The 22,918-nt window shown below is 41.0% G+C and overlaps 1 protein-coding gene across 2 annotated transcripts in view; it reads left to right on the top strand.

Annotated features, from left to right (window-relative positions):
• The window catches only part of Itpr (Inositol 1,4,5,-trisphosphate receptor), a 91,228-nt gene that overhangs the window by 58,769 nt on the left and 9,541 nt on the right, over positions 1-22,918 (top strand). The window contains exons 27-41 of one of the 2 annotated variants that reach the window (XM_075894863.1): positions 374-502; positions 1,331-1,451; positions 2,612-2,769; positions 5,163-5,465; positions 9,333-9,380; positions 12,096-12,425; positions 12,930-13,131; positions 14,548-14,673; positions 15,958-16,091; positions 16,776-16,976; positions 18,754-18,864; positions 20,600-20,968; positions 21,905-22,030; positions 22,086-22,152; positions 22,226-22,345. In XM_075894863.1, the coding sequence (XP_075750978.1) occupies positions 374-502; positions 1,331-1,451; positions 2,612-2,769; positions 5,163-5,465; positions 9,333-9,380; positions 12,096-12,425; positions 12,930-13,131; positions 14,548-14,673; positions 15,958-16,091; positions 16,776-16,976; positions 18,754-18,864; positions 20,600-20,968; positions 21,905-22,030; positions 22,086-22,152; positions 22,226-22,345 (2,545 nt within the window). The remainder of the gene's footprint in view (positions 1-373; positions 503-1,330; positions 1,452-2,611; positions 2,770-5,162; positions 5,466-9,332; positions 9,381-12,095; positions 12,426-12,929; positions 13,132-14,547; positions 14,674-15,957; positions 16,092-16,775; positions 16,977-18,753; positions 18,865-20,599; positions 20,969-21,904; positions 22,031-22,085; positions 22,153-22,225; positions 22,346-22,918) is intronic. The other variant, XM_075894864.1, reaches the window with a different exon arrangement.

Here is a 22,918-nt window from a genome sequence, read left to right as displayed (position 1 = left end):
CTTCTGAAGACACCTAAGATGACTGGGCCGTATGGTAAACACTTCGTTGGCCTTTTGGCCTGCTTCAGATTGTACTGCTTCCTATCGCACATTAGCAAGTTGTGCCAAGAATGCAGTCTGGGCTTCTCCAAGAGCTGGACTAGCCACCCTGACCTGTACGTATAAAATACTACCCTGCAAATAACAATTTCAGCAAGGGCAAGACTCACTGCTATTTAACAGGATGACTACCAGCGCAAGAAAGCTGCCTTAGAGTTTCCAGTTAATCTACCATACTTATTTTTTGCTTGTTTATGTGTCTGTCACTGCTGTTGCTCACCTGTTGCGTATGCAGAGAAGTGATATTGGAATATATTTTTGCTCACTGTAATAGGTCTGCAATGCCACCCACGACAGACGTCATGCTGACCAGCAGTTGGAGAACTATGTCACGAATACCGTCATGAACATCATTACTACTTTCTTCAACTCCCCTTTTTCAGAACAAAGTGCGACTGTGCAGGTGAGATTTTATCTCCCTCAAACACTGGTGACATTGTGGTAGGAGGTTGTTACGTTTTGCTAAGAATATTTTGTGGACGCAGATGCATAAACCTAAGTGCCTGATATCTTTCTCTTTTTACAGCCTGTTCTGGTAAAACTTACTATAATTTCCTTTGAAAATGGAGAATTCTTGTCAGATGGTGCTTGTGCAATGGCAGCTACGTTGATGAGACTTGCATGAACACAGTTTGAGCGAAATGTTGCTAGTATTTTCACATATACTGTTGTTGAGATCACGAAATTCTTGGCTAGCACTACGCTGTACTGCTGCTTCTGAAACCTGACCTGATTGAAGTTCGTCAAAAAAGCACGATTTTGGTGTAAGTTTTTGCTCTGGCCTACATAATTGCTACAACTTAAAGTAGGTTAGTAGTAATTTTCTTTAGAGGACATTATGTAGAAGCTGGTGTAGTAATAATCTTGCATGATGGTACCTGTTGTATTGATTATCTAGTCACACTGTGTTTTTTCAACCATTCTGTGGAATGGAAACATTTGACAAAATATAATGCTTAAAGGCTGCTTGACATGCTGTTTTATGTAATGTAAAGCATATCCTACCGTAAAAACTAGAGAAGTCCTATAAACTAGTACTGTGGCATCTTGACCATAAACATGCATGGAACTGTAGGAGTGTTGTAGCCTAACCTGTTCTTTACTGTGCCTGTCTGTTTTTCTCTCAACATGCTGCTTTTACAACTAGGGACAAGTAAGTGATTTGACAATCGCGACTGAGGCCCGCTGCTACGAGCAGATTGTTCAGCAAAAATTTCTTTTTTTTTTTTAGACTCACCAACCAGTATTTGTGCGGCTCCTCCAGTCAGCTTTCCGACTGTCCACCTGCACGTGGCTTGCACTTCAGCAGCGAATGAACGTTGAAGGTTGCATACGCACCCTGGCAGAAATAGGTTGGCACTGGTTTCTGTTCATTCACTATTTGTGTTTTTATACTCTTGAGTTGTCAATGGTTGCAATGCACATTTGCTGTGGCATGTAGTTTTGAGTGCGTTCACAAAATGAAATCACGGTATTGCAGAGAAGTAGAACATTTTGGCCCAGGCTCACGCAGGGCTTGTAGTCATATAGTTGCAGGACCTGCGACTATATGAATGAACATACAGAATATGCAAAATAAAATAAATTTTTATTCTACATATGTCTGTGCATGTGCTAGATGTAAACCAGTGTATGTATAAGTAACATTAGTACATCTTGGCTTGGTGATCAGCTTCTGCTGTGACTAACAATGTGTCCTTTAGCAGCCTAATTATTCATTACTGTTTTCATTGTTAGCAATAAGCAAAAATAATTTTATTGAAGTTTATTCAAGGAGCATTCATTACTCTGCATTGGACAAGAGATGGGAATGTTAACAGCAGGGCTTGCTGTTAACATTCCCATCCAGCGTCTCATTTCGGGGGGGGGGGGGGGCAGTCGTTTGAAGTAACACTGGAAGAGGGGGGTTTCTGACTTTTTTTGTTTTTAGTAGCTTGAAAACCCAGTCATGTAGCACACATACTGTTAATGTGTGCTCACTGTGGTCCCACTTATTTGTTCTAATTGGTGATAGGAGGTGAATAATAAGCACTGAAGAGAGGAAGGGGGGAGGTGCTGACACACGCTTTGGGGAGGGGCAATCGCCCCTACTGCCCCGCCCCCCCCTCTGAATCCACCAGTGGTTCACAGTGCTGTTTTAGTACATTCATCATTTACATCTCTGTGTTGCTTTTTATTTGCTATAAATCCATGCAAAATTTTGTCTTCTTGAAGACATACATTGTAGTAACAGAAAAAGACAATAATAATGGACATAGCAACTGTGCCTTAATGCTAATGACTGCTGCTGGATGGCCGGTGACTGCACAGTAACGGTGGTTACCAACATTTTTGTGCTCCTATTCTTTTTGAGTGGTTTAGGAATGGTTTGATTGGAGCAAGTTAGTGGAAGAAATCTTATTCATCTTCAGATGAAATGCAGACAAAAAATTAAATATGGCAGACTTTCCGTATGGTTCCTTTAATGTGTTAGGTGAGTGCCCTCTACAGTGTCACATTGTTTTGCCTGCAGCAAAAAGCCGTGGCATTGCCATTCCTGTGGACCTTGAGACTCAAGTGACAGCCATGTTTGACAAAACTGCCCTGATCAGCAAACACACGCGTGCCTGGCTTTCTTCTGCTCGGGCGCCAAAGCGCGAGCCTGTGGAACCATCACCACAGAGGCCTAACGTATGTTTTTTTAAGGTCCAGGTTGATTTTACCATATATCTTGTACAACTACATGAAAACATTTCAAGTTTTTTTCTTCACGGTTTTATGTGTTATGGCAGGATTTATATCGTACTAAGCTTGAACGCTGCCCAACTCTAAACTCAACAAGAATAATGTTTATTACACTAATTTTTAATGCTTTGCTAGAAAGGTGTTACCTTGATACATAGACCATTGGGCTAAAGCTGTGTCACCTTGATGCATAGATTATTGGGCCAACTGTCCTCAGGCTGGATGCCGTGCATGCCATTGTAACTACTGTAGTAGTAATAGTAGTAGTAGTAGTAGTAGTAGTAGTAGTAGTAGTAAATCGTCCCAGCATATCACATGAGCAGCTGACGCGACAAAAATAGCATGTCCTTTTCCGAAAATGGACAAATTGAAAGGCAGCTTGCTGCATCTCTATATCTAATCGCGCGACGTCATGTGCATCTACAATAAAACCTAATTTATTCAAACTCTGTTATTTCAAAATCTCACTTAATTTGAAATGTTTCTGCGGTCTCGTATTAAGTCTGAGCTGTAAGTCTGAGCGGATAATTTGAAACGGGGGTCAGCACCATCCGGTTAATTTTAAATCTTTGGGTGCCATGCACAATTCCCGATCCCAGTTTCGCCGCAAATCTGTGGGAACGGCGGAGCAACAAGGCAATGCAATGTAGCAATACTAATGAGTTACATGTGAATCACCTATGCCCCGCTGCTTCTAGCACAAAAAAAAAACAAAAACACAAAACCAGTCTCGTGATCAACTAACATGTGCACCTGCAAAAAAGAAATGTGCTTCACTGCAACACAGTTGTGCCGCGCGGGCAGCATGTTGCATGTTTTTTGCAAAGTCAGCGTCTCATAATTTAACCATTCTTTCTGGGAATATAACGAAATAATAGTGTCTGGTGTAATTCTAAATGCATGCAAACCCGATTGGCAGCTGCTCCAGGAATTTGAGTACTTGCACTGCTGGTGGGGTTCTTGCCTGCAACGCCTACTTTGAAAATAGGTTCAAAAACTTCAATGATCGTGCTGCCCAGCCAAAACACATTGCGAATTTCGTCCCACTGACCAATATTAAATTTTTTATTTTACCAGAAAGAATGGGCGAATGGTGGCATCATGACTTCCCGACACTACAAAGAGCAGGCAACTGGCTGCCCGTGTGTCATTACTGTGTTGCAGTAAAGCACATTTTTTTTCTGCAGGAATGCATTTCAATTGATCACGAGGGTGGCACAAGCAGGGCCCGCCATTCCTCCGTATTTGTGGCATAATTTGGACTAGGTATTGCTGGAAAACAAAACGCTTGAAGCTGCAAACTAGCCGGCACAGCAAGCAACCACCCCTGATTACCTTGCAAATTTTCTGCAACCCACTTTTTGTATATTCTTTTAATTAAAAAACCTGTTCTATTCGAAGATTTCTCACAGTTACAGCGACTTCTGGTTAACAAGGCTTTACTGTATATGCAATTTCCCAAAATAAACACTCAGTTGTTAGTTTAGTGCAGTGTTCCGTCTTGCTCTGTCATTGTCTGTGTGATTTTTTGCCCTACTGTTCTGAGTTATGCACTGCCAACTAGCCCACCAGTTTGTCCTTTTGGTGAATAGCATCATGGGTGGTATTTGTAAAAGATATGTAACTCTGCTGATAAAAGAAGCACATTTTCAGGAGTTGCGTAAAGGACATTGTTAGTGGTACTTTGGGCCACATAAAAAGTATTTACACAACCTGATGCTGTAAAGCAGCACGTAGGCATAGTGTTCTGTTTGAAATATGTGAATGCATTGAAAAGCCGGCAAAATTATTATTTTTTTAATACTGAAAGTGGGGTTAAGAAAACGCTGCTACATCTCACCTGAAATGATAGAGAGCCCAAATTGTCAAAAACCAGCACACAGCCCCTTGACCTAGTCTTCACATTGTCGCGCACGACGATACACTTGATGACAGGCAACCACGCCCACACAGCCATTTATTCTTTGTGCCACATCCCAGCAACCCGCGTCCCGCTTTCCTCCTTGATGATGATCCAAGGAAAGGAAGAGTTCGTGAAAAGATTTGTGCGTGTAAAGTAAGGTTTAAGAAAGTAAACATGTGAACGTCTAGTTTGTCATGAAATTTAATCTCTTTTATAAGTTTCTGCACTAATGTTAAATTTACGAAAATAAAGCGACTAGAAATTTCAGCCAGGCAATGTGCAAATAAAGGCTTTTACTGAGACAGTAAAAGCCTTACTGAGAAGACAGCCTTTTACTGTTCTTTTAATAGTATTTCAGTTGCATGGGCTACAGTTCAGCCAGAAGAAACGCTTGCTGCTGTTTGCCTTTAAGCACTGTGTTGTTGTCTCCCTTTAGGATGTGTCCCGCAGCCACCCAAGTGATCGGACGGTGATTGAGGTCCTGCAAGAGCTGGTGCTGGTGCTGGAAGAGCAGCTCAGGCCACTAGTACAGAGCGAGTTGTCTGTGCTGGTGGACGTTCTTCATGAGCCACAGCGGCTGTTTCCTTCACGGCCACAGGCGCAGGCTCGCTGTGCCTCCTTTGTCTCCAAGCTGGTGCAACACACACAACGCCTGTTGCAGGAGCGGGAGGAGGGGCTTTGCGTGCGTGTCCTGCAGACATTGCGTCAAATGATGGCTGACACAGAACACGGAGAAAAGGTGTGCGTTGACTCTCTCCTTCCTTTTTCTTATATTTTATTATATTTGCTGTGGGATCTGTCTTGCTATGATTTAAGAAGTTTGCCAAGGAAGAGCTAACCTGACTGTGCTGCCCACAAATTGAATGGAGTTAAAATGCAAAAATACTTGTGCTCTTGGGTCTAGGTGCTCAGAAGACTCTCAGTAAACGGAGCTGGTGATTAAATAGAACAAGTGCTTCAGACAACATTGGTTTCATTTTTGTATTCTGCACTCCTGGTCATCTCTCGATAAATGGAACTCCTGTCAAACAGAACATAATTTCCTGGTTCCTTCAGGTTCCATTAATGAGGGTCTGCAGTATGTTAAAGGAGCTCTAAAGAAAAACAGGAGGTTAAGCTTTGATGATAGACTGTCATACTACAATTACGGTTGTACCATGTGGGATCTCTTAAGGAGGCACCACGCTCTCGGAGCGAACGGAGGCAACAGGTGTGGTTGAACCGAATCAAACAACACATTTATTGAACTACTTTCACCTCGCTGATCTTTTCAGCCGAATAAAATACATCAGTAGTGATCAAAGGCTAAACAAATCTTAAGAAATAGTCCATTGCACTCAATCAAGCACAAGAAGAGACAGAAAGTAGCGCGAAGGTGGCGTCGCCAATGCTCGACTCGGCACAAGGGGCCCACAAATTACGACCCGCAGTCACCGCACCCAGCAGGATCACGTCAGGAGGCGACCATCTGCGCCAGCCGCCATACGACAAAGAGACTCTCCAATCTTTTCTCTCCAGCAACCTAGCCTTGCTGCCAGGCGTCACTGCTGGCACTACTGCGCGAACCATGATGATAAAGATTGCATGCGAGCGCTGCGCCACCGTTCGCTCGATGGTTGTTAACCCCAAATGCGGCCTATTCGCGAGACACATGTGTGCAATGAGGTGCAACTGACTTTTTAAGGGAATAATTAGTACTGTGAATGGAGCTTTATTAAGAGAAAAAAAAATTGTGAAAAGCTCAAGAACAAGTGTTCAAGCTCCTTAGAACTTCTTGCATTAGGCATTCATGATGTCAAGGGTAACAAATGAAGTCCAGCCACGATTGGTTGAGAGTTATTCATCGCTGTAAATAAGAACTCTACTCTGCATTTGTATGCAATAAGCATTATACAACTGGATGCCTAGTCTTTCGTCAATGAAATTTCACTTCTGTCAACGCGAGTGGTGATTGGCCAGCGGGAATGCCTGTTGTGTGAGGAAGAAGGATAATTTAATGCTTGAGGGAAGTCACAGAAATGCAGTCCTGCTTCCCTGACAAGGCACTTATTTCAAGGCTCATCATTAGCAATGACATGCATCGTGGCAAACAGAAGCAGTGGCTATGTAATACCACTTACGTATGTGGTGATGTATCATGGCACCCTACAATTCACTGGAGACAATGAATTCGATGGTTACTCTGCTTCAGTATTAAATCTAGGTAGAGAGAAGTTGAAGAAGAGAAGCTTGGTCTTCAAGTATAATTTCCCCACTAGTAAGTTATTTCTTTGCAACAAACAAAAAGTGCATGCATTCATGAAGGCTCCTCTGTCTTCCCAGCTCAGCTCAGCTCAGTTTGGCCCTGCTTCTTTCAAGGAACCCCTGTCAACCAAAATCAGTCCAATGTATTTTATAATTGCGTTACTCACAACCAATGCTTCCCCGTGCAGGACATTAAACCCTATAATTTTTGAAGAAGCTTAATTAGTGCCCTCTAGGCAAATTGTATCTGCAGAAATTCGACAATAAAAAGAAAAAAAGGGAAGGAGGTGAGAGGGGGAGGCAGTAGGAAATACTGTCTGTCAAACAGCGCTATCAGACAATCTTCCCCTTGCATCACAGTGCACAGCAGTTTGTTCGGTAGTGCTGCGCTCTAAGATGTGATTGGTTATGTCTCATGCTGAGATCAGGAGAAATGGTGTCGGCCTTCAGCACAGTACAGGTTCTAGGTAGCAGCACTTCGTATTTGTGCCAGTTGCTATGCAGTGTTTACATCCTGACTGCCACAAAAGTGTTGCTCTCGTGTAGCTTTATTTCCTGTCTGTCTATGTTTGTCAATGTGCGCTGGTCTTGTTCACTTCACCCATGAGCAAGTGTGAGAGAATTCGTGCTGGTCAAGAGAATGTGTGCGTGCAATAAGAACCAGGCATGTTTCAGGAGAAACACTTGCAACTAGACAGTCTTAGGACATGTTGAGCAAACAACTGCTAGCTTTTAGGATTTGCCCTTTTGCCATCGTTCGTGACTATTGGAGGTTTAGCTTGTACATTCTGAAGATGGTTGTCTTTCCTTCCTTGATTTCATTATTCTGGTCTTGTCTACTTCTGTGCAACATTTTTAACCACATCTACTGCCACATACCTGTCCTGCCTGTGGCGACACATCTTTGTCTTACGTTCTGCCTACTGCTTTAGGATGTTTCTATGTTGTCATTTCTCTCGTAGATTGTTTGAGGAAAGAATTTACACGATGATTAACTTGGCTTTGCCACTATGTCAGTAAGTGGACACTGACACAGGTTCGATACCTTATTTTTACCATTAGTAGTAGATCACCGCGAATTCAAGATAATTTTGTGTGGGCATTAGTCCTAAAAATGATGTCAAATGAATATGTTTGATTTTTATCATAAGTATTTAGCACTTTGAATTTTTCACAATGTGTTGTATGGGGAGTTATGTTAGACTTGAGTAGTATTCATTTATAACCCCAGGAATTCAATTTTGGTGTACTGCTGCATGATTTCAGAAATTGGAGCCTTTAAGCACTATCCTTTGCAAATCTAGATGGCCATTGCATCTAATGTTGCCACAACCCTATCAACACTTATGTCCAGATTTAAGCCTTGCACCTTGCTGATTGTGGATGAAGGTTTCATGTTCACAATTATTTTGATAGGTAGCGCAAAGTGCTCCCAGTCTTCAGCTTCTGTGTTCTGCTCATGTACCCTTTGGTCTGTTCTTCATCGTTGTCCTCTACAGCCACTGCTCCTTTGCACATTGTGTGCAAGTTTTAAGCTTTTTCATTTTCTTATCTGCGCGGCTGCCTTCATTTTTGCCTTGGCTTCCAAATGGGCCACTGTTGTCTCTCTTGCATACCAAGTGTTGCACAGCCACTGTGGCATGTCAAGGTTAACCTCAATATTACCAACATCACGTTTTTAAATATCACAACTGTTGTTTTGTACTTTTTATGGCATTTTATCAAATTTCTATGTATTAATTATAATGTGGCACTATGTGAGCCAGACTTGAAACTTAGTCAGTACCTACTTCAAAAAAACTTGAGGCATTACATATAATTATGACTCAGCGGCTGGCATTGTGCTACTAACTGCGATGTCACACATTTGATCCCTAGTGACAGCAGCTGCATTACAATGCAGCAGAATCTAAGAGTGCTTATGCATCCTTCTTTATGCACTTGTCCACAGAGTCGCAGAGTTCACGACTCCGTAATGTTTCTCTCATAACCCATCTGTCGCTTTGCTATGTCGAGCTCGGTCGCACTCGATCTTTAAACATTGATTTGCAATTTGGTGCACTTGGTATACAAGTGATGGTTCGTGTACTTCTCATTTCAAGGAGCATTGCCACCTTTTGCGAAGCTCCTTTTTTCTCATTGCTATGCTTTTGTGGTGTGGGTGGTTTCTGTTGCTTGGCCCATTAATGCGTCCCTCCTACCCTTCCCCCCTTTGTGGTGGATCTCCTTTGAGTGGATAAAGGGAGGGGGATGTCACCTCCCCTCGCTGGGAGGAACCGCCCCCTCCTGTGCTCACGCTGCACTAACCACCTCAGCTCTCTGTCTTCCTGTGCTGCTGCTGCCACCTGTGGACTGCCATCAGATTGATGCCAGCTTGCTCACTCAGAGAGAAATCTCTGACCTTGCGCGGGTGAGGCTCATTTTGTTATTCCTCTTCTTTCCGCGTTCATGTCCTTATGGATCTACTTGTGCTTTCGATGTGGTTATTCTTTTGGCAGTGTTATGTGTTGTTTTGTGACAAAATTCTGCTGTTTACACACTTCTGGCCAGTTGGAAAAGTGCCGAGTACAAACTCAAAAGGAACTCTGAGGTTTTTCATAGCCATATGTTTCATCAAGAAACGGTACAAGTAGTGTCATGTTCAGGAACTATATATTTTGAACAAGAATATCGGTACAGCAACCAGCCTCTAGAATCTGTGTAAGAGTTCACCTAAGCCTATTACTAACAGGGGAGCCTGTAGCAGGTATTTACAAATTGTGACTAGTGGCTTATGTTGTTATTGGCATAGAGAGAGAACAAAAATGGAGCTAGGCGGGCTGCACATTGCGTGAGACAAATAACCAGTGGTGAGAAGTGATGGCACCGCGAAATCGGGATGTGCAGCTGAGGATGGCAGAAAGTTAGGTGGGCAATCAAATGATAAATTTTTCGGGCATAAAATGGAATTGGCCTAAGGAACTGAGTGAATCGGTAATCATTGCTTTCATGTTGCATTGTACATGCATATCAGGGTGCCCCAACTAACTTTAGCCAGAGTTTTAAAATATGCCAAGAAACTGTATGATGGCGCAACCAAAATCATGTTGCTGGCTACTGCAGGAAGTAACTTACGCCATTTTTTCTTGGTTCTGCTAAAGTGCCTAATTTAAGTTAACAAATTAATCAACTTCTGAAGCAACAATGCTGAGCAAGAATTTTAATTCTCTATACCTTAGATATCACATATGTTTTAAATTTCGAAGTAAAATTGAGAATAGTGCGACTGCCAGTTGTTTGAAATGGGTTAGGCTGATCTGGCTAGATGATTCACATAAAAAACAGCGCCAATAATGAGAGACAAGAAAAAGAAGGAGACAGACAGCGGCACTGACAGTGCCACTGTCTGTCTCCTTCTTTTTCTTGTCTCTCGTTATTGGCGCTGTTTTTTATGTGAATTATGTCGTACCAACTCGCCCAAGCAACCACGTTAGCTGGCTAGATGCATCTAAATTTTATTGCAGTGCATAAAACTGAGCTTTTGCAAATATTTTTCATTTTAAAACGCTATATAAGATATTGATTGTCGACATGAGCAATGCCCGGAATTTTAGTATTCAATGTTACCAAATTGATGAATGTGTACATTTTCTGCAAATAATTTGAATGAAAAAAGGGTCTTAACCCATTGGCTTTCATGATCTCGGTGGCCGTTCCCGCCTGGTATTCCGCCGGAAAATATTTGTGCACACCGACGGCATAGTTGGTGTGCCTAAACCGCTATAAAATTGGTAACATACGACATAGAATAACAAGCTTTGTGTTATTCGCTTAATGATATATTTGACTGCAACAGGGGTTTCAGTATGATTTTCGTGCGTGGAAAAGTTCAAAGCATGCAAACATGTGAAAAGCAAATTCACATTTTTCACACGCCCATCGGCCCTCGGACTTTTTGCCCCGTGCCTTACAAACTAAGCAAAGTCTTGATGGATTTTGCTTGACTTTGTTTGCCAGAATGCGGTGAGGAAAATGAGTCCATTTGGCCGCTTGCAGGCGCATTGGTGAGGCCGGACAGGCAGGTTTCTTCTTCATTTCTTCCGCCATGCCATGTTTAGGAAAAGCCGGGATAATGCACCCTTTGCGGCTAAAGAACAAAAAAACCCCATCTACAAACAGCTAACGAACATGGACAACTATGTCCATCTGGCGGATAATAAACTTAGCAAAAGGCAAACACAAAATGCTGTGCTGCCCTCGGTGAGATGATGTCAAAAATAAACATTTTCTAGGCGGACAGCGGTTGGCTGGTCAAGGCGCTTTTGGCCTTGCAACCCGGCAGGCGGAACACTGGCCACGGAATCGAATGGGTTAATGCCACGTGCTTCGTGTTGCTGTGAAGCTGCCTTTGACACACAATGCACATTGCTATGCAGTCGCACTTTGAGATGTTCGCATATTATCCAGACTTAAATGACAAAAAAAAAAAAATTCAGAGCAGATTGTGCATGTGAACTGTATGTATTTTTGAAATGTATCATGTTTTACCACATATAGCAACTATATGAACTAGCTGTTTGTTCTAGTATTATGTCAAACTATACTTAAGAATGAAGTAACTTAATCTATTAATTCATGACCTGAACCATAATTTACAAATGACCAGAAAAAATATCCCTTTTTATAACCTCTAAAAATAGTGACATACATTTGTCTGGATGACAAAAATATTGGAATAACAAAATTTAATAACAAACTGACTTAGACCTCACTGTTTTCTTCGGGCAAGTAAATAACCAATTTTATAAATATTTTTCAACGTCTGGCGATAGTGTCAACGTGATACGCAAATCCTACTAATTGAAATACTCACTTTGAAATTACCTGACACTACAGGAATGAGACAAAGGGACAACGCCCTTGCTGCAAGTCAGCTGTTCTTTATCTGACTTCCTCATTCTCTTCTACCTCGAGCTAGTTGAGCTGGCGCCAGTGCCTGAGCGCTGCTCTTGCTTCCTTACACTGCATTGATTTTACTTATAAACAAAAAAATTGGTATTTGCATAGGCCTATTATGACAAAACCTTTAGCACAGCTTTTAGATATTTCTGTGGCTGAACAATCTTACTTGAATTACAACGTGCAGGGTGAAGCACTGAGGCAGAGCCTTCTTGTGCGTTATTTGGGCACACCACCTAAGCAGCCACAGCCGAAGCGTGGCTCAACGGAAGGCCCACAGCTGCCGCAGCAGCAACAACAGCCGCAGCAGCTGCAACCCCCGCAGCAGTCGCATCAGCCCCAGACACCCCTGGGTCGTCCACACAGCCCACTGGCTGACGTCCAGAACCAGCTTGATCGCGAGGGGGCCTCGGACCTTGTAGTGGAGCTGATTATGATGAGCCCCAGCCTGGCCATTTTTCTTGAGAGTGTCGAGCTTGGCATTGCTCTCCTGCGTGGTGGAAATCCTGTCATACAGGTGGGAACATTCTACCTGCTGCAACAATGTGTATTATTGCAGGCAGGAAAGAGTAAGCAGTGGTACTGTGTTATATGTGGCTTATCTAGGTTTTCTTTGAAGTAGCCATCGTGCAGTTACTTTTAGTGCAGGTTGTTGTTACTCAGCAATGAACTATAATTGTCTGACCAGACAATTATAGTGACATAATAGACACAAGGTCACCCAAAAGGAAATCAAGCCGGAGGTATAACTAAAGCTGTCACAGGTTTAAGACCTCTATGTTAGAATGACATTCATCAATTGTTGGCTTTCTGTTCAAGTTTCTGTCATATCTTCATAGAAACATGCACTCCCCACATCTAAACACGTCCTTTATCTGTGCTCTGCTGGGACCAGAACGAAATCTGCACAGCATTGAGACGATGTGCACATACTATACCTTTCTTCTCTGTGTGTTATGTCCTCATAAGGATTCTGAGTGTGCAATTATGCAATGTGATGTATTTCTGTATTCTCATGCAGAGGTCGATGCATGCAAAGCTGACTACTGGCAACAATGCGGAGAAGTTCTTCAAGGTATTTTTTGACAAAATGAAGGCAGCACAACAGGAGATAAAGTCCACTGTCACTGTCAGCACATCTGACATGGCTGCACGAGCGACCTCGGAAGAGAAAGATCTGGTGCGCAAGGACAACCTACGGGAATCTCGCAGCCGCTCTCGAGGTGAGTATCCCCGTAGGCTCTTATTTAGGTTGATTGTTATTGTAAGAACAGATCTGTTGGCACAACCTTGAGGGCACTAAATAGAATAAGGAGATTCATTCATTTTCCTTGTTATTTATTTCTATGTTATGGCTGTGGAGGTGACTGCATTGCTTACTTCATCGCCTTCTTACCTTGTAATTTACGTTGATGATGACATTAATTCTTTTTGGAAAGCAAACTTTTTATGGTTTTATTGAAATGGTGTGAATAAAATACTATTGTTCAGGTTGCATACAATTATTACATAAATTTTATTACAACTCACTTTGGATCTCAGTTGTTAACTATGTTGATTTATTTTTTCAACATTTATGTTTATGGCCATTATTGTGAATGTGTATACATAATTGATGTTTATTCTGTTTGTCTAAAGTTGGTTGACTAATATAAAATATCTGATTAGTGATTTCGCCATTAAATGCATACTTGCAATAAAAATGACTTTTAAAATTCAATAGAATGCTGATTATTTTCCTCATGATCTGGAAACAAGGGGAATATGTGGAAATGTGATCTGCTGCCTTAACAATTTTAATCACATTGCTGCTCAAGAGAGCTGAGACTTTACATAACTAGTGAATTGTTGTCACTGCGCTCACAGCAGTCCACTAACATTTTTAAAAGCACGTTCTGCATGTAGGCTTTATGAATGAGGTGATAGTGTGCTCTGTTGCTGTTGTCAAAAGTGATGGAGCATAGTGTCGTGAGTAGAAGCTACCGAGGTAATTTGATAGCTCTAACGGCCCTCTGCAATTCTCACCTGCAATGCGAGAGGTCTGTAGAGAATATGCCACAGTGACTGGGGTCAAGTTGGTCTTGTAACATCCACCAAGTATCGCTCAAAACTGGAACTGAATGTATGTGTCAATTTCTATGTGAGTTATCAATTGAGACAGAGAATGCCATGAAAAAAACATTAACATTGATTAGTCTTCTGTTTAACTTTCAACTGTTGCAGTTCTGTATATAACGTATTGCTATACTTGCCGTTGAATGCCTTGGAAGCTAGAAGATCAAATGCATAGAAAACTGAGCATGTTGCTGTTAATTCATAGTTATAAAGCAGTACAATTAACAAAGATTACCCCCCCCCCCACCACTAAGAAAAAAAAAAGCAGTTTGATACAGTGTAGTTGGAACTTTAGCATTTTTTCTGTTTCAAATTTTAGTTGTCATAGTAGAGCAATTTTTGGATGTGTAATTATACATACTATAATAAAGAACGGAGACAGTCAAAACATTCATCATTACAATACATATATATATATATTTTTCCATCTTGTTTGCTCGTCATTTGTGCCATCTGTAGCTACACAAGTTGATTGGGCATGCATAGTTTGAAATATGAATGATTGTGTTCTATTGCTCTCACAGGAGCGAAGGGGAGCCTGGTGGTGTCTGAAGAGCTGCGTGCCCAGTTAGAGGATGCAGCGCAGGTCACGGGAAAAGCCTATGCCCATGTGCGATCCACAGTGGGTGGCCTCAGTGGCGACGCTGTTGGTAAGCATATCTGCGTAAAGAGCCAAATGAATCTTTACATTTTGATACTGCTATGGGCTTCATATGTGACGTGAGGGCTGGCTTTGTTTCTGTAGTAACATGTAATACTTTTGGTCTAATTTATGAGTGATTATTGAAGTGCAAGTGAAGTGCTTGGGTAAATAAAATAGGTTCATACATATTCATGAGATGGGAAGCCCTTGCACTGATAATTTAGTGTAAGTTCACCTTGCTGCTTTTCACTGGCACAATCTGATGGTTAATCAGTTTGTACTCTCTATGCTAGAGTACTTTTCAATTAAGTTATATTATCACCACCTGTATTTCGTTGCTTACTTGTGTTGACTTATATGTGTCAGCTACTTCAAATTCCTTGCTATTTTTTGTCTTGTTTGTAAGATAATCTGTTTTTGCATCTGCTGAGAGCCCTGCTACAGGATGTTGGCAGACTGTGGCTGGTTAGGGCTCATGATACAATGTGCGAGTGCACAAGTGTGTGTGTGTGTGTGTGTGTGTGTGTGTGTGTGCGTGCATGTGTGTGTGTGCATGCGTGCGCGTGCACGTGTGTAATTTTTTCTTCCCTGTCCTTGTCTGGTCTTGCTGCACGCACACACACAGCACTGCATGCATGTAGCTTTTCCTGTGTTCTCATCTGGTTGTACTACACATTGTACCACAGAGTTGCAGTATGTTTAACTATGTAAGTAGGTTAGGTAATTGTTCTTGTGCCCGCATTGCATAATTTTATTTTATTTTGCATCCTTGAAGTTTAGACAAATGCACTTACTTGTAGCTGTGATTGTCTGACTGCAACTCTGACTGCGCAGCTTGACTGTATCATTGTGCCATAAGGTTGCAGTATTTGTAGATAGGTTAGGTCCTATTGCCAGATTTGCTATGTTGTCCTTGCTGCATAATTTTTTTTTTATTTCACACCTTTGAGATTTAGAGAAGTGCACTTTGGATAAGGCACATAATTGAGTTGTAGCTGTGATTATTTAACTGTGAGCCGTTTTTGACTTCCGACTGTTTTCTATTGTAAATTTAGAATAAAAGTCTTCAGTGAGAACATGACCGCATACACGTGTTGAATGTGCCTGTGCATTAGCACTTGCTCCAATTTTCTTTTTAAGCTAGTAAACTGCATGTGCACTGTTTACTTGGTGTTACATTATATGCTGGTATTCTACCATAAAGGTGTTAGCATCTTATAGATTGGATGTCCTAAACCTCCATAGCTGATAAATTGTGGGCATATTACCCTCATGCAATCTATTTGAACAGGCACTGGCCCTTTGTCTCCAACTGAGGAAAATGAACGACCCCAAGAGCCTCGCTTGGCACCCGAGGTGTTGGTCATGCAGCCAGTGCTACGTTTTCTTCAGCTGCTGTGCGAGAATCACAATCGAAGCCTGCAGGCATGTATGCTTTGTTTGGCTTTGTTGAATGAGTGTGCAGTCTTTGTCACCAGTAGCAGCATTCTGGTGGCTAGAACCCCAAATCATTCATATATTTGCCAGGGACCACATTTTTCCACAAATGGCCATTTTTGTGACCATCTATTGCGTGGTTTAACTAAGAAAGTATGCATCTTGTGCAAGTTTTTGATCTTGACTGGGCCAGGTTGCGGGATTCGAATGGAAGCGAGAATGCTTTAGACACCTGTACTTAGATTTAAGTGTACGTCAAGGAACCCGAGATGGTCAAAATCTCCAGAGCCCTCCACTAAGACATCTCTCGTTAATCATATGATAGGTTTATGACATTAAACCCATGAATTATTATCTGGATGGTGCATTTGTGCCTGCCATTATTCATGTTCATGTACTGCTCACAATTATGTTTGCAGCCAGTGCAAACATAATTGATGTAATTCATGTTAGTAATTGATAAAATTGTTTTAGCAAAGAAGTCTTGGCTGACTTGGTACAATGAAGGTGGAGATTTGTAAAGTACGCGCGCTGTAACCATTGTCATTCATTTTCTGCAAAGTGTTCATCATTTTTGTTTGTTGCTCTGATTGGCTTTCTTATATTACTTTTTTTATATTGAGTGAACTTTTGTTTTTATCCTTCAACTCCGGCTACCTTGTTTATGCACAGGATTTCTTGCGCAACCAGTGTAACAAGAACAACTACAACCTGGTATCCGAAACGCTGCTGTTTCTAGACTGCATTTGTGGCAGCACCACAGGTGGCTTGGGCCTGCTTGGCCTTTACATCAACGAACACAATGTGGATCTTGTCAACCAAACCCTCGAGACTCTGACAGAATATTGCCAGGGCCCCTGCCATGAAAACCAGGTGATGTATAAAAAATCGAAACTTGAAGTGCCGAATAGTACTCTCGAAAGCTATATTTTGCTTTTTATATTGTGTCGAGCCTATATATATCAAATTAAAATTTTCTCTATCGAACAGCTCTAACATCTACTTGGGAATTCCATTCAAAAGTATGGCTTTGCACTATGCTTGTATTGAATTTCCTTACATTCACATTCAATATATCAAGTGTTCTGTGCCAGCAGGTATCTGACTGGTGTCATCAGATATATTAATTTCAGCGAAATTTCACCATTTTGTTTAGCTCTCTAGCGCCAAAATTATTTCGAGAAAAATGTGCAAAATTCCCAGTATTATTCTGTATAATATTTCGTATGTCATTATAATGCTCGAAGTGAATTAATTGATTAGTCATTGGTTATAATTAAGACCAAATCTAATAGGGGTGTGCGTATATTCAAACTTTAGAATATTTTTGTAAGAGTGCTTGCTATTCAATATGATTCACACTGGAATTTCGCTATTCAAATTATTCAAACTTTTCAGGACCAATACAGTCAACATCAAATTGATAGTGGTCCCTTCAGATTTTTTTTATATGCTTCACCCCACCACATTATCGCGTTGCGATGAAGCTGCCTTTCAGACTGCTACAGTCGATAAAGTATTGACTCATAAAAATGCTGATTCCAGCAGGGAGATGATAGATGTGGCACAGCAGGGGGTTCAATTAATGCCGTTTTGGACCTGAAATTTGGGCGGAAAGTCTGACAAATGAGACGCCAGAGCATTGTAGCACCTGAAATTACAGACGTTCTTGTATTTAGACATCTATGGGGGTGGACGAAGACTAGGAAATCGGTTGGGTCTCCACAGAAGTTGAATGAAGAGAACATGTTGAGGAAATAGCATCTATTTCTTTCACATGTAAAATGTTGTCACCACCACATTGCTTGCACCAAATCATGTAAATATATACAATACGGCCAATTGCCTCAGCCTTGCTAAAACAACTAGGGAACACCATCTCTCCAGCACTTCACCATTTAGCCAAAATATACACTTCCATATTTAATCCAGAACATCAGTGCAAATAAGCACACGACAGTGAGAGATCAAGACAGGACTCACCGATGTGCCTCATCTTGATCTGTTGCCGTTGTTCGCCTCTTTGCGTAACTTTCTGAATTATGCACTTTTAACTAGCCCATCAGTATGTTCTTTTGATTTCTAATGTTCCTATCTGTGCTTAGGGATCCTTAGGGAACCTTTTTTTTTTGCACTCACTTTAAAGCGTACGAGAAGTATGAAATGAAAATGTCGACAACTATTTGAAAATATTTGGTTTGATTTGAACTCAACCTTTAATATATTTGAATCCACTTTTCACCCAAAGTTTTGCTATTTGCACAGCTCTACTACTACTCCTTATAATAATACAGCTTCTAAGAGAAGCATTCTCTGACTGCATGTCGTAGGGATTATTGATACATGGAACTGTTCAGTGATTCCTTTCAAGTTTGATATTTGGGTTCGTCTACACCAAGACATGCACTGGCTCGCATCTATGTTGACTTTTCTTTGTATTGATAAGTTGTTAAGCTAAACAAATTGCAAAATGACACATGTGTTCATAGTTTTCGAAGTTCTTTAATAGCTGTGTGGTGCGAGTTCTGAGGTGCAAGTACTTAAGTTGCTGGCTTTCTAGCTAATCTTGAGCCCAGTTGAATTACATACTTGCAGTCTTGATAGATTAAAAGCATGTTGCTGACGCAGTTTACTTTTTTTCTTGTTTTAGAACTGCATCGCCATGCATGAAAGCAATGGGATTGACATTATCATCGCCCTGGTTCTAAATGACATCAACCCACTTGGAAAGAAGCGCATGGATCTTGTCCTAGAACTGAAGGTAATAGAACTTAATTTCTTTACATGCTTCTGTAGGCCTTCAGGACCCTTGGTTGCAGAGTTAAATATAGCTTAAAACTAGGCTTGTGCGAATATTTGAATGCTTTGAACATTCGAGCAAATATCGCAGGATCGGAATTTAAATTATTGAAAACTTCAAAGTGTTTGAAATAATCGAATCGATGTATATTAGTCCACGTATAATCTTTGTAAAGGTGGTTTCACTGCAGCGGAGGAATGCTAAGTCGTGAAAACACCTATTTTTTCGACATTAACATTGCCGCGAAGCCCCACTTCAAGGTTAAATGAACTATCACATCGATTCATCATTTTTGACATTTAAAAGCTTGTTAAATGTTAAACCAGCTTATATGCTATAAGTATAGTGAATATTGAAATGTGGCATATTTTACAGGTTATCATTTGCATTCTACCAAAAGTCAAATCTTGCTACTATTCAAAGTCGTTTCCACTTCCTTTGAACAAAAAATATGGCATTTGCACTGGCCTTGTTTCAGTTAAAAATGTGTATATACTGTGCAGGTTGGTGAGTTCATGAAAAGTATGCCCATTTTTTCTTATAACACATGATAAGCATCATTCAAATTCTATTTAAAATCATTGAACCAAGATCATTATGTGCTTTGAATTCTTTCCGAATCTAAAATTCACTATTTGCACAAGCCTAGTGAAAACTTTTTTTCCTGCTTATAGTGCACCACAAATTATTTTTATTAGCAATTAAGTATATTTCGTCAATTGTTACATCTGTTAAATTGTTCCTATCAGTTGTAAGAGACTCACCCATACTCTGAGCAAAATGTGGGGGATGACAACTGAGGTGGGCAGGTAGTATGTATGCTGCTTTGTGAATCTTACAGAAATTGCATATCTTACCCCCTAGCATATTTGCCCCTGAGACAATGCTAACACTAATTTGAGATGTCATGAGACTGCTGGTACTAATGAATATTTACTACAAGGGCAGACATGGATGAATAAAGGCTTCTGGAATGTCACTGGAAATGAGTATTCTTCTGTATTTTCATTGTGAATATCAGTTCTAAGGAGCAAGATATGCAGCGCGAGACCCGTGTCAATCTGCATGGCAAAATGTTTGTAATTGTGTGGAGAATGGGATTCCAGGATTAAAGAAAATGGTGGATTATGCCAACGATTGGTTTTTATTATGTCTGAACTGGGCTTGTATCTTTGCAAGTAATTCTCCGCCTATTCTGTTTTCCTGTACTCGCCTCTGTCATTTTGGTAGGGTTTTCGTTGGGGCTGGCACAACTGCTAGTTCCAGAATTAAAGCTTTGGAGATCAACAGGCGTGTCGCAACATTAGTGCTAGGGAAAGGGCGCGTGCACCATGGCATAGTAAAAAAAAGCGAATTGGGATCTTGGGATACATTATTCTTATGGAGCTATATTAGAAATCTGTACCATAGATCACCTCGATCACACGTTAATGACTCCCATAGTTACTTTTTAATTGTCATAGCCACAAGGCAGCTTGAGTGTTCTTCCAGCATGATTAGAGAATTGCAAGTTTGTGAAGTTGTCTCTTAAATGTCTTAAAAATTTCTTAAATCCCTCAATCTGTTCAAAGCTTTACTCTGGTTAGTTTAAGCCATTGAACATTACGAACAGAACTTGGTCTTATGTCAACCTGAAGCCTTAGTCCTCTATGTAGTGGTGAAAGTATTATAAGTGCTTTTTTGTGCTTGATTTCAGAACAATGCAAGCAAGCTGCTGCTGGCTATCATGGAGAGCCGAGGGGACAGTGAGAATGCCGAGCGTATCCTCTTCAACATGAGCCCCCGGCAGCTAGTGGAGGTGGCGTGCAATGCATATCACCAGGATGAGGACGAAGATGAAGATGATGACGATGATGATGACACTGTTGGGGACAGTCGGGGTATGGGTGGGGGAGACAGTGTGGGTGTGTCTCCAAAGGAGGTGGGTCACAACATCTACATTTTATGCCACCAGCTTGCCCAGCACAATCGAGACCTGGCTGGTCTGCTGAAGCCGCATGAAAGTGCCGATTGCAAGACAGCCCAGGCTCTACAGTACTACGCCTCCCATACAGCACAGATTGAGGTACAGAAGTTGAAAATTGCTTGAACGATTAATTTTTGTGAGTGCTAAGCGTGCTGCAGTGAAGGACTCTAAAACTGTAGAACAATCTCGATCACCTTGTGTCTAAAATTTTGGTATTCAGTCATTTTTGGCATTCTGTCGTGTTTGCACTGTGGGGCCCTGGTACCATTTGTACTGCATGCATAGTGCTGAACTTGGTAGTGGGCTGTACTGGAGCATGCTTTGTTCTCCTGAGCTTTGCCTCGTACACTTGTATGGTACTAGTTTGCGAGTGCAACGAGAGGCAATGAGAGCTCATGCTTTCTGTTCTTACACAGCATAAAGATATACACTTTGAGTGGAGATCATATTCATTAACTGGCAGCTGTATTGTTTCTGTAAAGTGCATTTTCTGCATTTTGCATCGTGAGTTGTTATTGTATATATTGTAGCAGTATGTACATATTAAATTAAAGGATCAAATCGTTAAGTTATTGGTCAGAATCTTGGTAGCATGTGATACATATACGATGCGGCCATGTGTCCATTTGGTAGCTAACATGTATAGTGTTCCCATTCTATTTCCACCTCATGTAATGCTTTGTATTATGTTTATGCTTGCTTTTTCTTGTTATTCGTAATATTCAAACTAACCCCATTTCACCACAATTGCTCATAATATGTAATATCCTTGTGTAGACTCTCTATTCCCTCTTTTTGATGTTTTCTGCAAGCATACTAACGAAGAAAACAAAAGCTGAAATGTGAGACTTCAACCATTTTATTTTGTAATAGCAGCAATAATGGAGTGATTTTGAAATGCTGTAGTAATTGCAATAACCTAATGTAACATGCTTCATGATACACAAATAAGCATGTATAATGTAGTAGTATATGCTACAATGCCTATGTACTTCATACTAAACTGTGATGTTGTCTATTCTCTTTTGCATGCAGATCGTGAGGCATGATCGCACAATGGAGCAGATTGTGTTCCCTGTGCCACAAATTTGTGAATTTTTAACGCGGGAAACCAAGGTTAAAGTGTACAACACAACGGAGCGCGATGAACAGGGTAGTAAGGTAAGAGCTACACATCTTATTCTTGGCTTTTGTGTTCAGTTGATGCTCATTTCAGGTGTCGGACTTCTTTGAGCGAACAGAAGACCTTTTCAATGAAATGAAGTGGCAAAAGAAACTGCGAGGTAAATTTTGCAACACTGCAAGCATAGCTTATGTTTTAGCGATAGTGTGTTCATTGAAACGAATTGTCTTCAGGTCAGCCAGTGCTCTACTGGGTGAGCCGGCACATGTCAACATGGAGCACTGTGGCCTTCAACTTAGCTGTGCTGATCAATGTCGTTGTGGCAAGCTTCTACCCATTTGAAGGTGCAAAAGGTACAGAAATTTGATGCTTTCCACTGTGTGTTACTTTTGAAGAAGTACACTACCTTTAATTGTAAGATGAACAAACTTTCAAATTTTTGTAGCCTTGGCGCTCTGGTCTTATGTTTATACATCAAGAAAAAAAATGTGCAATACAGAAACAAAAACATAGACATGACTTGTGTGTGTTGTCCTCCATGTTGCATAGGTTTTTTAAACCCAGTTTTCACTTTTAATTATGACAATACTGCCTCAATGGTGCATGTGCCTCACATTACCTTAAGGGAACACTGAAACCAAATGTTAAGTCAACGTTGATTGTTGAACTAACGTTCAAGAAATCTTTTAGTGCTTGCTTTGTGCCAAGAAAGTACTTATTTTGAATGAAAATCTCATTTTAGTGGTACACACAGTGTTAGCGCAATTAAAATCATGTGCCTGAAAAAGGCTTCTTGAGGTTGCATTTGCCTTGCCCAACGTTGCCCATGTTTACTGTCCTGCAGCCAATGCTGTGGTTTCAGCTCTGAAGAACACAGTACAGAAAATACCTAACATGTACCAGGCATTTTGTTTAACTTTTCGTGA

This window comes from Rhipicephalus microplus, chromosome 5 (assembly GCF_043290135.1).
Source record: "Rhipicephalus microplus isolate Deutch F79 chromosome 5, USDA_Rmic, whole genome shotgun sequence".
Taxonomy (NCBI): domain Eukaryota; kingdom Metazoa; phylum Arthropoda; class Arachnida; order Ixodida; family Ixodidae; genus Rhipicephalus; species Rhipicephalus microplus.
Note: the sequence above shows the minus strand (reverse complement) of the source record. Positions and strands in the feature narration are given on the sequence as shown.